This window comes from Monodon monoceros, unplaced genomic scaffold (genome assembly GCF_005190385.1).
Source record: "Monodon monoceros isolate NGI ecotype Baffin Bay Population unplaced genomic scaffold, NGI_Narwhal_1 Super_Scaffold_1, whole genome shotgun sequence".
Lineage (NCBI taxonomy): Eukaryota > Metazoa > Chordata > Mammalia > Artiodactyla > Monodontidae > Monodon > Monodon monoceros.
Genome location: NW_021703765.1, coordinates 78,307,817 through 78,321,767, shown reverse-complemented (window position 1 = coordinate 78,321,767; position 13,951 = coordinate 78,307,817). Strand labels below are relative to the sequence as shown.

At 46.8% G+C, this 13,951-nt stretch overlaps 1 protein-coding gene across 2 annotated transcripts; it reads right to left on the bottom strand.

Annotated features, from left to right (window-relative positions):
• Window positions 1-390: 390 nt before the first annotated feature.
• MYL2 (myosin light chain 2) lies at window positions 391-8,772 on the bottom strand. 2 transcript variants are annotated; one of them, XM_029226710.1, is made up of 8 exons: window positions 8,698-8,772; window positions 7,338-7,427; window positions 4,768-4,843; window positions 3,525-3,629; window positions 2,552-2,630; window positions 2,405-2,453; window positions 605-722; window positions 393-484 (listed from the first exon to the last, which is right to left on the bottom strand). In XM_029226710.1, the coding sequence occupies exons 1-7, from the start codon at window positions 8,698-8,700 to the stop codon at window positions 624-626; spliced, it is 501 nt and encodes a 166-aa protein (XP_029082543.1). In that variant the 5' UTR covers window positions 8,701-8,772; the 3' UTR covers window positions 393-484; window positions 605-623. The 2 variants fall into 2 exon arrangements, with proteins under 2 accessions (XP_029082536.1, XP_029082543.1); XM_029226703.1 differs by having other exon boundaries at window positions 391-722.
• Between the last annotated feature and the right edge of the window lie 5,179 nt (window positions 8,773-13,951).

Here is a 13,951-nt window from a genome sequence, read left to right as displayed (position 1 = left end):
GTGGCATCCTAAAGGAAAGTACACCGGGGAAGCTAGGCTCTACCAGTGCTCGAACTCTTTGAAAGAAAGGTTTGTGGTCCTCTGGTTAGCATTCCAGTAAAATGTGGACTTTCATAGAAATAGTCCTGAGTGGCTGTGAAGGTCTATTTTTTTTTTTCCGGCCACGCTGTGCAGCCTGCGGGATCTTAGTTCCCCAACCAAGGATGGAACCCGTGGCCCTGCAGTGGAAGCGTGGAGTCTTAACCACTGGACTACCAGGGAAGTCCCTGAAGGTCTACCTTACAGAGTCACTAAGATTCAATAATAATGACAGCAGGGCCATCACTAGCTCATACACCACCTTCATGGGAACTAGCAAAGGGTCTTCCATACTCAAGGACACACCATAAACAAATACACAACCTCCTGTTTATTTGAACATGGCCTCTGGATGGATTTCCATCTGCTGGCTGTGTGGCCACATGGTATCTCTAAGGCACCCAGGCTGCGAAGAAGATGGAGGTAGATAAATGAGGCGGCCACACAGCCAACAGGCCAGGGGCAGGGGTGGTGGCATTACTGGGCAAGGTGAGAAGAGGGCAGGGACGCGCCCCCATCCACCCACCCAAAGGCAATCCCCTCCCTTAGTCCTTCTCTTCTCCATGGGTGATGATGTGCACCAGGTTCTTATAGTCCAAGTTGCCAGTCACATCAGGGGGGAAGGCAGCAAACATCTGGTCGATCTGCAATGAACCAGCAAGACATGCTGAGGACATGGGGAGGGGCAGTGGAGGGGGGAGGGCTGTGTGCAGGGCGGCCCGAGTGGAGAGGCAGCTGGGGGCCTGGAGGACATGGGTTGCATTGGACATATCCCTCCGTGCCCTCCTGCTTCCTTGCCCTTTGTAGCTCTTCCACAGGTGCCAACCCCAAGGGCCATCCTGCAGGGATGTTCCCGGGAACCAACCTGCGATGGGGAAAGAAGGGATCGCAAACTCAAGTGTGCAAAGGGGCAGGCAGGTTATGTAGGGGAGCAAGGTGGGCCTGGTGGGGACTGTGGCTAAATGGAGACTAGTCCATCTACAGAGGTCACAACTGCTCAGGGCCAGTTAATGTGTCCACATGGGCAAGGAGGTCAGACTCTTTGAGGGAAACTAGAAATTAAATTTTTTAGAATGTGCAATTTCTACATTTAAAAAGTATTGGCTAGTTATGTGTTTTTTAATTTGGGGTTAATAATAGATAACATTTATATTGCCCTTATCACATATCAGCACTTTATACATGTGAACTCATTTAATCCTCACAGTGTACTATGAAGTAGATTCTATTATTGTCCCCACTTTACAGATGAAGAAATTGAGGCACAGTGAGGTTAAGGAGCTTGTCCAAAGTCCCAAAGCCTGGTGAGAGTTGAAAGGCAGGCTCTTTCAACTGCTTGAGTTTTGAGGGGGAGATCCAAATAAAATTTTTAGTAAAATGTGAAACTTTATGGAATCAGGCCAGAGAGGCTATAAGGGACTATTTTATTTTATTTTATTTTATTTTTATTTTTATTTCTTTGCAGTACGCGGGCCTCTCACTGTTGTGGCCTCTCCCGTTGCGGAGCACAGGCTCCGGATGTGCAGGTTCAGCGGCCATGGCTCATGGGCCCAGCCGCTCCACGGCATGTGGGATCTTCCCGGACCGGGGCACGAACCCGTGTCCCCTGCATCGGCAGGTGGACTCTCAACCACCGCGCCACCAGGGAATCCCGGGACTATTTTAAATAGACTCATTAAGGTTCATTAGTAACGTTGACAAGGCAGTTGCTTGTTTATACAGGGCCTTTGGTGAATTAGCAATAGTGCCCCTTCTTCCAGGCACATTACTGCCACCTGCCAGAAAAAGTCATATATTCTGATTTCTAAAAAATTATAATAAGACACTTTACTGCCATCTGCTGGAAAACTATTGCAACAAATAAATACTCTGCAGTATATATTATTAAGGGCATCCAGGAGGATTGTTCAGTGTATAACCTACACGACTGTATGTGGTGACCCTGCATGTCACCTTCACTTCATCAGGAAATTGATACTCTTACCAGGTATCCATGCATTATGAGGAAGACAGAACCTGGAGTCAGACAGACCTAGGTTTGAATCCAGGCCCCGGCATTTCTCATTAGTGTTGTCCTTTCAGTCAAAGCAAAGTGACTTTGCTTCCCTGAGCCTCAGTTTCCCCATCTGTAAAATGATGATAATACTAGTCCCTACCTCACAGGGTGATTGACAGAGTGAAATGAGATAAGGGCTTAGTAAACAAGAGCAGATTCTCTCTCAGTGTGGGGTCAGGGGTGTTTTATATAAGAGAGTCTGGAGAGGGTGTCCCCAGAAGGGTGAGGCCAGGAGCTGGGGTGCAGAGAGTGTCCGAAGGGCCCTGTTACCTCCTCCTTGGAAAACCTCTCTGCCTGCGTGGTCAGCATCTCCTGTATGCTGCAGAGAGAGAAAAGCAGGTATTGCAGCCGGCTGTGTGGAGAGGGCTGGGGGGAGAAGCAAGGAACCCCAGGTCTTCCCCCACAGATCCCACTCACTAATCAGCCCTGAGCACCCCTTTGCCTTCAGGGTCAAACACTTTGAACGCGTTGAGAATGGTCTCCTCGGGGTCTGCCCCTGAAACAGAAAACAGAGTTAAAATGTGCCATGGGTGGCTGGGAACCTCTGGTAAGGAGGGGAGGTCCTGTTGCCTCCTGAGCACTGAGCCTTGGCGTTTTGAAAGAGTGGGCTGAGAATCCAGTTCTTTCTTTCTTTCTTTTTGGCTGTGTTGGGTCTTCGTTGCCGTGAGCAGGCTTTCTATAGTTGTGTCGAGCAGGGGCTACTCTTTGTTGTGGTGCACAGGCTTCTCATTGTGGTGGCTTCTCTTGTTGCAGAGCACAGGCTCAGTAGTTGTGGCTTGCGGGCTCTAGAGTGCAGGCTCAGCAGTTGTGGCACATGTGCTTAGTTGCTCCACAGCATGTGTGATCTTCCCGGACCAGGGATCAAACCTGTGTCCCCTGCATTGGCAGGCGGGTTCTTAACCACTGCGCCACCAGGGAAGTCCTGAGAATCCAGTTATTTCGGAGGAAACCCAAGGTCAAGCATGGATCTAGGCTTAGAAAGACTCGGGTTCAAATTCTGACTCCAGCATTTGGTAGCTGTGTGGCTGCAGGCAAGAGACTGTCTGTCTCTGAGCTTCAGTTCCCCATCTGTAGACTGGGATAAGAATAAAAACTATCTCCTAGATGCTATTAAATAAGGTGATGCATATAATGTGTTTAAAGTGCTTAGCATGAGGTCTGGATCAGGGTAAGCCTTGGAGCACTGTTAACTTCTGTTTTTATTGTTTTTTCTTCCCCCTGACGTTACTCTGCCTTCATGTGCCAACCCCAACATGTTCTCCCAGTGCTTTAATTGATGCCCAAAGATGAAGACACATAAAGACAGACAGACATACACAGATGCACAGAGACACATATACACAGATATACATATACACACATAGATGCACAGATATACACATGAACTTACCCTTAAGTTTCTCCCCAAACATCTGTAGGAACACAGTAAAGTTAATTGGACCTGGAGCCTCCTTGAGCATTTCATCAATTTCCTCATTTTTCACATTCACACGCCCTAGGGCAGGAGACACACACTTAGTAACTCCAAGCTGGGACAGAAACAGCTGTCAGGACACTGGCATTTGCCCTTGTAATCCTACTTCAAGGAATCTAGTCTAGAAATAATCAGAGACGGAGTGGATGGGGCCAAAAATTCACGTGAGAAGATGTTCTCAAAAGTGTTATTTATAAAAGTCAGACAACTGGAAACAACCCAAAGAGGGTTTAGTTACTTTTTAAAATAGTGCCTTCAGAACCTGGAACAATTTATACAGATGTTTTAATATTTTACTCAATGGGAAATGCTTGTATTATAAATTAGCCCTTGTTACTTGGAGGTGGGAGAGACATCAGAATTACCTGAGGGAACTTTTTCAAATTATACCTGCTATAACCCATACAGCCTTGGAGATTCTGATGTACCTGCTCTAGCCACTGCCACAGGCCATATAGTAAGTACCTTTGTGTAAGTTAGAAAAAGCCGCCCCTTCTTAAGATAGTTTATGTTTTAAATGTAAAAGTCTACAGTGGCTACAAATATGAATAGTACTCTGTATAATTGCTCACTACACAACCTGCACAGCTGTTCATGGCCCTGAGTTCTGGGGTTAGGAGTGGAGGAGCGGTTAGTGGTGGCAGGTTGGACACTTATATTTTGAAACAGCTCCATGTACTCATCCTCATCTTCCTGAGATGTTAAATTTTAAAAGCTGAATCCAAAATAGAATGATTCCAGCTATTAAACACACACGTGCACGCATGCTCACGCACGTGCGCACACGCGCGCGCACACACACACACACGAGATGCCTAGAAAAAAACTTAAAGGCTGAGATGTTAACAGTGGAATGTGGCCTAATGGCCAACGTTGTTTCCTCTTTATACTTTTCTGAGTTTTCCAAGTTTTCTATTGTAAACTGCCATTGCATTCAAATCCACACAAAAATTAATTTGAAAGAAAAATAAGACACATGTGAAGACAAAGACTAAAACACTTCTTTCCTATCCTCTGAAATTTGCCTTAAAGACAAATCTTGGTTGAGCTGTTTCTTTGGAAAATGACAAGCTCTTGACCTTTTTGATGGCCCCACCTCCTGCCCCTCACGGGAGTGGGATAAGGAGACCCTCCTGCAGGCGTTGGTGGGGCGACGTACCAAGAGCAGCAAAGGTGTCCCTCAGATCGTTCTTGTCTATGAAGCCATCCCTGTTCTGGTCCATGATGGTGAAGGCCTGTGAAAGGGAGGCGGTTGTCTGGTCAGCCCGAGAGAAATTGGGGGGAGGAGCCCTAGAGGTTATGCCAAGGGCTGGGGGCAGTGGGACTCTGGGGTTTTCAAGGCACATCGAAGGACATTAGATCAAGAATCAAAGATCTGAAACAGTCTAGCAGTTCCTCAAAATGTTAGGCCTAGAGTTACTGTAGGACCCAGCAATTCTTCTCTTCGGTGTGTTCCTAAGAGAAATGAGACCATATGTCCACACAGACACCTGTAGGTGAATGTCCACAGCAACACTATTCACAACAGCCCCAAACTGGAAACAACCCACATGTCCATCAACTGATGAGTGAATAAACAAAATGTGGTCTCTCCCCATGATGGAATATCATTCAGCAATAAAAAGAAGGAAATTCTGACACATGCTACAACATGGATGAACCTTGAAACATGATGCTGAAAGAAGCCAGGCACAAAAGGCCACATAGTATATGACTCCATTTCTATGAAGCTTCCAGAACAGGCAAATCCATAGAGGCAGAAAATAGATCCGTGGTTGTCAGGGGCTGGGGGGGCAGGAGAAATGGGGAGTGACTGCTAATGGGTATGAGGTTTCTTTTGGGGGCGATGAAAATGTTCTAAAATTAGACAGTGATGATGGTTGCAAAATTCTGTGACTATATTAAATAACCACTGAATTGTACAGTTTAAAAAGGTGACTACACGGTACGTGAATTATATCTTTATAAAGCTGTTATTGAAAAACAAAACTAAGTTAAAAACTGGAGTCTGTCTCTGCCAGTTCGCAAGCCCGCATTATCTGTAAAACAGAGCCAGTAATCTTTCCCAGCTGGCTCCAGAGAGACTCTAAAAGGTTTGTGAACGCCCAGGTAATTTACAAATGATGTATTATATCTGTGTTTTTTTAGTTCTTTTAGCAACTGGTTCCTGAAAGTATTTGCATCCCCAGGTCATACCCCCCAGCAGCTGATCTCATTCCAGAGGTTGGGACAGAGTGAGGGAGAAGGGAGGGTGTAGTCTTCTCCATGGAAGGGGACTATTTCAAGTTCAGATATGATATTTCATCCCAGGAATTCCTCTTTCCCTGGCAGCTTATGGGCCACGGCATTCCTGTGATCTGAATGTTGGTGCGGACAGCACGGGCCAGTCTTCATGTCCCGTTGGAAGCCCCAAACAGTTTCCCCTTTTATATAAAACAGTGTCCTCTCCAGCATAGCTTTAACGTATTTTCCTCTGAAGGGCCAGTAGAGAATGTGGATGACTCAGTGTGAGCCATCAGGACTGCTGGAAAATTAATTCAGTTTATCCTTCTGAGCCTGTGGCAGTGGCTTAATTTTGCCTAATTGGTACTTAGGTTTGCTTACTAAGGCACATGCCCATAGACTGTGATAGGGTTTCAGACCCGGCTAGCATCCAACAACTGAGGACTGTAAAAATTAAAATCTAAGATACTCTCAGACATCTCTCAGATTGACAAAAATAACTTTTGAGATGTTAACGCCCTATGTTGATGAAGATGTGGCGGGAAAGGCACTTTCTCCTCTTGGTGCTGATGGGAGTCAGAATGATCACAGCATTTCTGGAGGGCAACTTGGACCAGTGGTTATACTTGGTTTTAGTTCCTTTTTTAAAAAGTTCCTTCGATCCAGCTGTTCTGCTTTTAGGAATTTACCCCAAGGAAATAACCAGAGATACAAGCAAAGATGTGTTATTTATAATAGTACAACATTCTGTGTATAACATCCAACCATAGGAAGCAGTTTAAATAAATAATGGAAAATGTTGGTGCCGAATTGCTCAAAGAAAAACAGCAGGTACTGATTAGTGTGCTTTGTTTAACAAATGTGTACATATTTTGGGTTGGCCAAAAAGTTCGTTTGTGTTTTTCCATAAGATCTTATGGAAGAAAATGAAAGAACCTTTTGGCCAACCCAATGTATAACAAAAATCACTGGAAGAGTGAATACCAAAATGTTAACTGATTATCTCTGGGTAGTAGAATTGTAGGTCAGGTCTTTTTTTTTTTTTTTTTTTTTTGTGGTACGCGGGCCTCTCACTGTTGTGGCCTCTCCCATTGCGGAGCACAGGCTCCGGACGCGCAGGCTCAGCGGCCATGGCTCATGGGCCTAGCCGCTCCGCGGCATGTGGGATCTTCCTGGACCGGGGCACGAACCCTTGTCGCCTGCATCGGCAGGCGGACTCTCAACCACTGCGCCACCAGGGAAGCCCAGTCAGGTCATTTTTATTCTTTGTGCATTTCTGAAATTCTTTCCTACATTTTCAACAAGACACATGCTTTACTTTGATGAGCAGCAAAAGTTAATTTCTTTAAGTCATTCACACACACATTCAGACCGAATTTGGGGTTTTGGGGGAAGATAAAGACAACTTAACTGAGAGGTCCTTGCAGGGAGTATGGAACGAGGGAAGGGCTCTTTCTAGCGTGTGGGAATCTCCACCCAGGCGAATGATTCCACAGCTGCACCCACCTCCTTAAATTCCTGGATCTGGCTCTGTTCAAACATGGAGAACACGTTGGAATTGGCGCCCTCTGGTCTCTTCTTGGCTTTCTTAGGTGACTAGGGTGTAAAAAAGCATCGATTAAAAAAAGTCAGAGGCTGGGAATTAGAAGACTAGGTCAGGTGTCATCTCTGGGTGAGCCTCAGCTACGTATCTGTGAAATGGGGGTATGGTGCCCACACTCATCTCAAAATGGCGATGCTGGAAAGATAAAAGGACATGGAATAAGGTTTCTCAAAAGCACCCCAGTTCTGGTGGATGGTAAAAGACTGTGGATCTTGCAGCAGCTCCTTTGCAAACTAGCGGAGGTAGAGGTCTGTCTCCGGGAATGGAGGCCAGGCTTTCGGATCAGCCCCGGCAGGACCCAGCTGCTTTTGTTTCGATGCATTTCACAAAAAGTTCAGTAATGCACAGAAGGAGAATTGATTGGAGGCGAAAAAGAGCCAGGCTCACTAAACCATGAGGAATGCGAGATGAAATGACACATTTTCAGGGTGTTAAAACCCAACTGCTCTGTCCCCCTCAATTTTCTCTTGATCCAAATGGCAGCAAAATCTCCTCTCTAAATGTTCTGTCCTCGCACCGTGCAAACAGAGCAGAGAAGAGCGAGTTAACATTTCCCCACCCGCTTCTGACTTGAGTTACAGCAAACGCTTGAACACTGCATATGTTATTGCATTTAATCCTCATAACTGCTCTGTCAAGTGGATGCTATTATTACCATCGCCATTTTACGGGGAGGCAACCGAAGCTCAGAGAGGTTGGGTCATGTACCCAAGGTCACACAGTCACAGAAAGGCAGAGCAGGTATTGAACTTGGGCAGACTGACTCCAGAGTCTGTGCCCCTAACCACAGTCCTACACTGACCCTGATTTGGGGGCTTCCTGCTTCAGGAGGAGGACACCTAACCAAAAACATAGGGAGAAAGGTTTTAAATTTGCAAGTTCAAAAGGTGAAAACAAAAAGGATTCTTTTCCCCAAATGCCTGAACCAGAGAAAAGAATTACAATTTGATCCTTAAAAGTGTTCAATCCCATTTTGCAAGCCCTGGGCATTATTGATTCCTCGAGAGGTCAGTAGACAAGCCATAAAAAGGCCAACTCTCTTATTTTGTTTTTGCGAGTACCCGGGAGCTGCTGTTATTTGTGGCTTATCGGGGCATTGATTGGGGTTCCTCTGTGTGCACACAGCGAATAGTGCTTTTTCCACCAGGGTCTGGGGCCCCAGAAAGCTGCCTTTCTCCCCCTCCCCTTTCGTCCTTTGCTTGTAGGTGGTGTCCTCACCTCGCCGCCCAGCATCACTTACCTCCGGGGGCCCTCGATACTCACCATGGTGGAAAGGACACAGCACTGCTCCCCCAGAAGAATCCCACAGGCTGCCCAGCTCTCCTCAGCCCAGGAACAATAAATACTTCCTCCCCAAGTTTAAAAATAGCCCCATGACCACTTTTGGCAGTAGTAGGTGAGGCGGACACCACCTAAGGCCCCCCCACCCCCACCCCATGCCGTTCTTCTGAAGTAAGGGCAGCTCACTCGCCACCCAGTGACACGTGAGACCCAAAAAGGCATTCAAGGTTAAATAGACTGGCGGCTGGTGCATGGGGAGAGATGTGGCTCACTTTCTGCAGCGCTTGGGTGGTCAGCACTTGTGCTTGTCTGTTTTGAGAAGGAAAATGGCAGGGAGGGAGACTGTTAAAATTCTCTAACATTATCAGGCATGGGTCCCACCTCAGGGTCTTTGTACCTGCAGTCTCCTCTGCCTGGAATGCTTTTCTGTCAGACATTTGCAAGCCTCCCTTCCTCACCTCCTTCAGGTCTTTGCTCAAACGTCACCTCCTCAGTGAGACCTCCCTACCACCCTATTTAAAATAGCCATTTAGCCCTGCCCTGCAGAGACCTTTCTCTGCTTTGTTTTTCTCCCCAGCATTTACCACTTTCTAACATACCGTGCAATTCACTTATTTTGTTCACTGTCAGTGGACAGCTCCGGAGGGTGGGTCCTCTTTATTTTCCTCACCACTCTCTCCCTGGCTCCAACCTCGTGACTGGCAGGCACACAGCAGCTGCTCAATGAGTATGTGTTAATTGACTGAAGAAATAACAGCTCTCGGGCTTCCCTGGTGGCACAGTGGTTAAGAACCTGCCTGCCAATGTGGGGACACGGGTTCGAGCCCTGGTCCAGGAAGATCCCACATGCCATGGAGCAGCTAAGCCCATGCGCCACAACTACTGAGCCTGTGCTCTAGAGCCTGCGAGCCACAACTACTGAGCCTGTGTGCCACAACTAGTGAAGCCCATGTGCCTAGAGCCCGTGCTCCACAACAAGAGAAGCCACCGCAATGAGAAGCCCGCGCACCGCAACGAAAAGTAGCCCTCTAAAGGGCTAAATGGCTATTTTAAATAGGGTGGTAGGGAGGTCTCACTGAGAAGGTGACGTTTGAGCAAAGACCTGAAGGAGGTGAGGAAGGGAGGCTTGCAGATGTCTGACAGAAAAGCATTCCAGATTTCTAATCACCCTGTGTGGTAGAGACCACCTTATTTTCAGTGTCCCCATTTCACAGATGAGGAAACTGAGGCTGAGAGGCAAAATGAGCTGCCTGGAATCAGGCAGTGAAGTTGGGAGTGGATCTGAGGCTCATTTGCCTCCAGAGTCCAAGCTCTTAAAGGGCCTTGGGAAAGGCCGTTTGCTCTCAGAACGCCAAGCACTGTGGTTGTTAATCTCCCTCAGGATGGTTTTCCTCCTGTGGCCTCACAGGCAGCCTTGGGATCCAAGGAGTGAGAAGTCAGGGCTTGGAATCAAGTCATGGCCTTGTTTAGTGGCCGTGGGTGACGGGCTCCAGAGTCCACGCCTCTAAGAAGCAGAACATTCTCTCAGCTGTCCTGTCCCTGGTGGTGTGGCCCCAGTGCCGATGGCTGAGCCAGCGGTCACCCCCTCTGTGGAGCCTGCTTTGCGCCATGCACGGGGCTAGTGTGGGAGACTGCCGCTGAGTGACAAACTCCACACCCTTATGACGCTGTGTGCAACGGGTAGATGGATAAAAATAAACAATGCGCAACCCAGAGAATTTCAGGTAGTGACACATATTACAGAGAGATGAAATAGAGAGGTGGGTAGTGCCGGGCAGTAGTACCGAGCAGAGACTGGGGGAGAGTGCTTCTGGCCACAGGATGACAAGAGCCTCAGAGGAGGATGGATTGGGAATCTTTGAGGAGCAGAAGGACCATGTGACTGGAGCTGAGTGTGGGCCAGGGCACAAAGTGAGGCGAGCAAGGTGGGCAGGGCAGATCACGTGGTATGGCCTTGGGATTTCATTCCAGAAGCAAGGGGAGTTCCCAGCAGGGAGACCCTTTGGCTAACCAGCCCCCGGGCTGCCCATGCCAGGGACAATCTGATTCGGGGGCAAGGCCAGCAGGCAGCACCCTGGAATGAGATCCTATCAACCAAATCAATCTACAAATATGTGCTCAGTTACTCTGATGTGCTGAAACCTTTGTGGATGTTGCTGGAGAAAACTGGAAGATCCTTGGCCCCTAGGAATGAACAAAGTAGTTAATAAACAAGTAACACAGACTTTGCTTTCCTTACCAAGGGCCTGAGTAGGGATTGTTAGAACATTTTCATTCAACCTTAGGCAGTTTGAGGCAATGGAGTGGAGTGATTGAGCCCTCAGACTTGGAAGTCAGACAAAATTGCATTTGAACTGGTGGGCTCTGTGTGACCTTGGGCAAGTGACTTTACCTCTCTGAGCACATAAAGAAAATCTTCCTTTTGAGATTTTCCAGAGGGTGAGTGGCGATGAGGCCCAGGCAGGTCCTCAGTAAATGGCAGTGATCACTCACTTCCTTTCTCAGGTGAAAAAAATTTTTCAATTTTGGGGGTGCAAACCCAAGAATCATTTATGGCCATGACCAAAAAAAAGAACGGTGTGAGTTTTTACCTCTCTAACATGGGTTAGAATTACCCAGGAACCTTTTCTAACAGAATCTTTAATAACAAAAAATGTGTTTTCCTGTATGGGTACAGGCACAGGTACACACACTTGAGTGGGCACCTGCACCCACACACACATGCCCACACGTCTGTGTGCAGACCAAAACACACCCATGCACTCGTGCACATACACAGAGGCACATATTACACACAGACTTATGCACACTTATACACACATGCACGTGCACACAGACAGGTCAAAAAGAGCTTTTCTCTGACAACACCAGAATAAATGTTTCCCTAGCTAATAGGCACATCATGGATTTTTGTTAAAACGCTTGTGTGAGCAGTCAGTAGCTATAAATGACCAAGTGAAAAGGTTGTTGCAGCCACAGCGGATGTGTAGAATGCATGGTGAGGGTGGAGGATCCCTGGTTCAGGGGTGAGGATGGGCTCAGGCTCTCCAGAGGTGAGTGGTGCCCCTGAAGGGCATCCATATAGCTGGGCCCTCTGAGAACATATTTTATTCAACTGATCCTTTAGGAGAAGGTGCTGGGGGGAGAGTTCTGGCTCCATAGCTAGAGGTGTGGGGTCTCAATCAGGGTAATAAGTCTCTCAGGGCCTCAGTTTCCTCATCTGGAAAATGGAGACCATAATAGTACACAAACCCCCATAAGGCTGTTGAGAGGATTAAGTGAGATTGCGTATGTCAGGGAAATTCTGGGAACATGTGGCCTGAGTAGGGCATGGAGTCACATGGCTGCCAGGACTTGGGCCCACAGGCTGGGTTAGACCTTAGGCCCTGTTGTTGGAGACCCAAATACCCACTCTGGTCAATGAGCTGGGCCAGCATTGGGGAGTCCCCCAGAGCCCTGGGACAAGGCCCTGGGAGTGGCAATCCGGGAAGACTTGGGGTTTGGGTCTGTGTAGACATTCAGGGGTACGATTCAGCATCAACCTCGACCTGCACCGGGGGAGGGAGCTTCGTGGGTGGTCTGAGGCCTCTCTATCCTCGAGGCTGGCTTGGCTAAGGCACCTTGCCTAGGAACACAGTCCCACTGGGCCTGAGAGCTTTCTACTGCTGGTGGGATTCATACAGCTAAGAAGTGTCCAGCAACCAGACCTAAGTTCCATGCAGCCAAAGAGAAAAATAACTGCCCACCTGAACAGAAGTCAGAGAGAAGAACATTGGGCAGAACAATCAGAATAGCAAATTCTAGAACAATCAGAAAACCTAGTGGATTCATTTCTTAGTGCAGCTATAAAAATATTGCCATAAATTTGGTAGCTTAAAAGAGCACTAATTTATTAATCTCACAGTTCTGGAGGTCAGAAATTGAAAATGCAGGGCTGCATTCCTTCTGGAGGCTCTAGTGGAGAATCCATACTTGCCTTTTCCAGCTTCTAACACCTGCCCACACTCCTTGGCTTGTGGATGTATCACTCCAGTCTCTTGACTTCAACCTCTCTGATCCTCTTGGCTCCTTTCTGTCTTCTGAGGACCCCTATGATTACATTGGGCCCACCTGGATAATCCAGAGTAATCTCCCCACCTCCAGATTCTTAGTCACATCTTCAAAGTCCCCTTTGCTATGTAAGGTAGCATATTCACAGGTTCCAAGGATTTGGGCATGGACATTTCTGGAGAGTTTTATACTGCCCCCCACATCTAGTGAGCACAGGAGGAAACAGAGCAACAGCTGAGTAATATTAATTTCAACAATAAAATTTAAGTATATTAAAATTCTTGGAACTGTACACGAAAAAAGGTCGATTTTATTGAATGGTAATTTAAAAAATTACCCATTGACAATTTTTTAAAAAGGCGTGAGGAGAGGGAAAAAATATAAGTAGTGCAAATAGATGTACACTATTTTAAAGCAAGAATGATTTTGACCCCAGTTTCAAAGGACATGAATTACTTAAGTATTTATTGGTGCCCCCCTTTATGCAGGTTCCTGTTCTTAAGGCCTGATGTATGTCAGTAAAACTTCGTTCGGGTAAGGGGAGAGTCATAAATACTAAGCTTCAATTTGAGAAAAGTAAGAATTTATATTCAACTGCCTATGGCACAATAATCTTCTGTTTTGAAAATGTAGCAGTGTGTTAATTTGATTATTTTTTAAAACCCACGTATTGGCTTACTACATAAAACAAAAACTGAAACAAACAAACATAGAGAAATACCAGTGAAACCCCAAAATGACATCCTGGAGCTTTAAGACCTAATTTTTGAACTAAGAACTTAACTAGATGAATTGTCAACAAGGAGGGTCCCTGTTGCAATCCACATAGTGGTTTGGAAGACGGTGTGCAGGGAATATCTTGGAGGAAAATAATGAAGAGATGCAAACCATAAATATTCCAGAAGGAGGGGCTGAAACTAAACAAGTAATACAAGAAAATTTTCTTCAGCTGAGGAGAGAACGAAATCTGTAGATTGAAAGGACTCCCAAGCTCCACATGGGATGGATGAGGAAATGAACACAAACCGAGATATATCCTGGCAAAATTCACAAACTCCCAGGATTAAGAGAAAATCTGACACATTTCCAGGCTCCTGTGGAAAAAATATGAATGGCATCAGACTTTTCCTTGACAATGCTGGAAGCAAGGAGCCAGAGAACGGGGGGCTGCAGCCCACAAACCCCA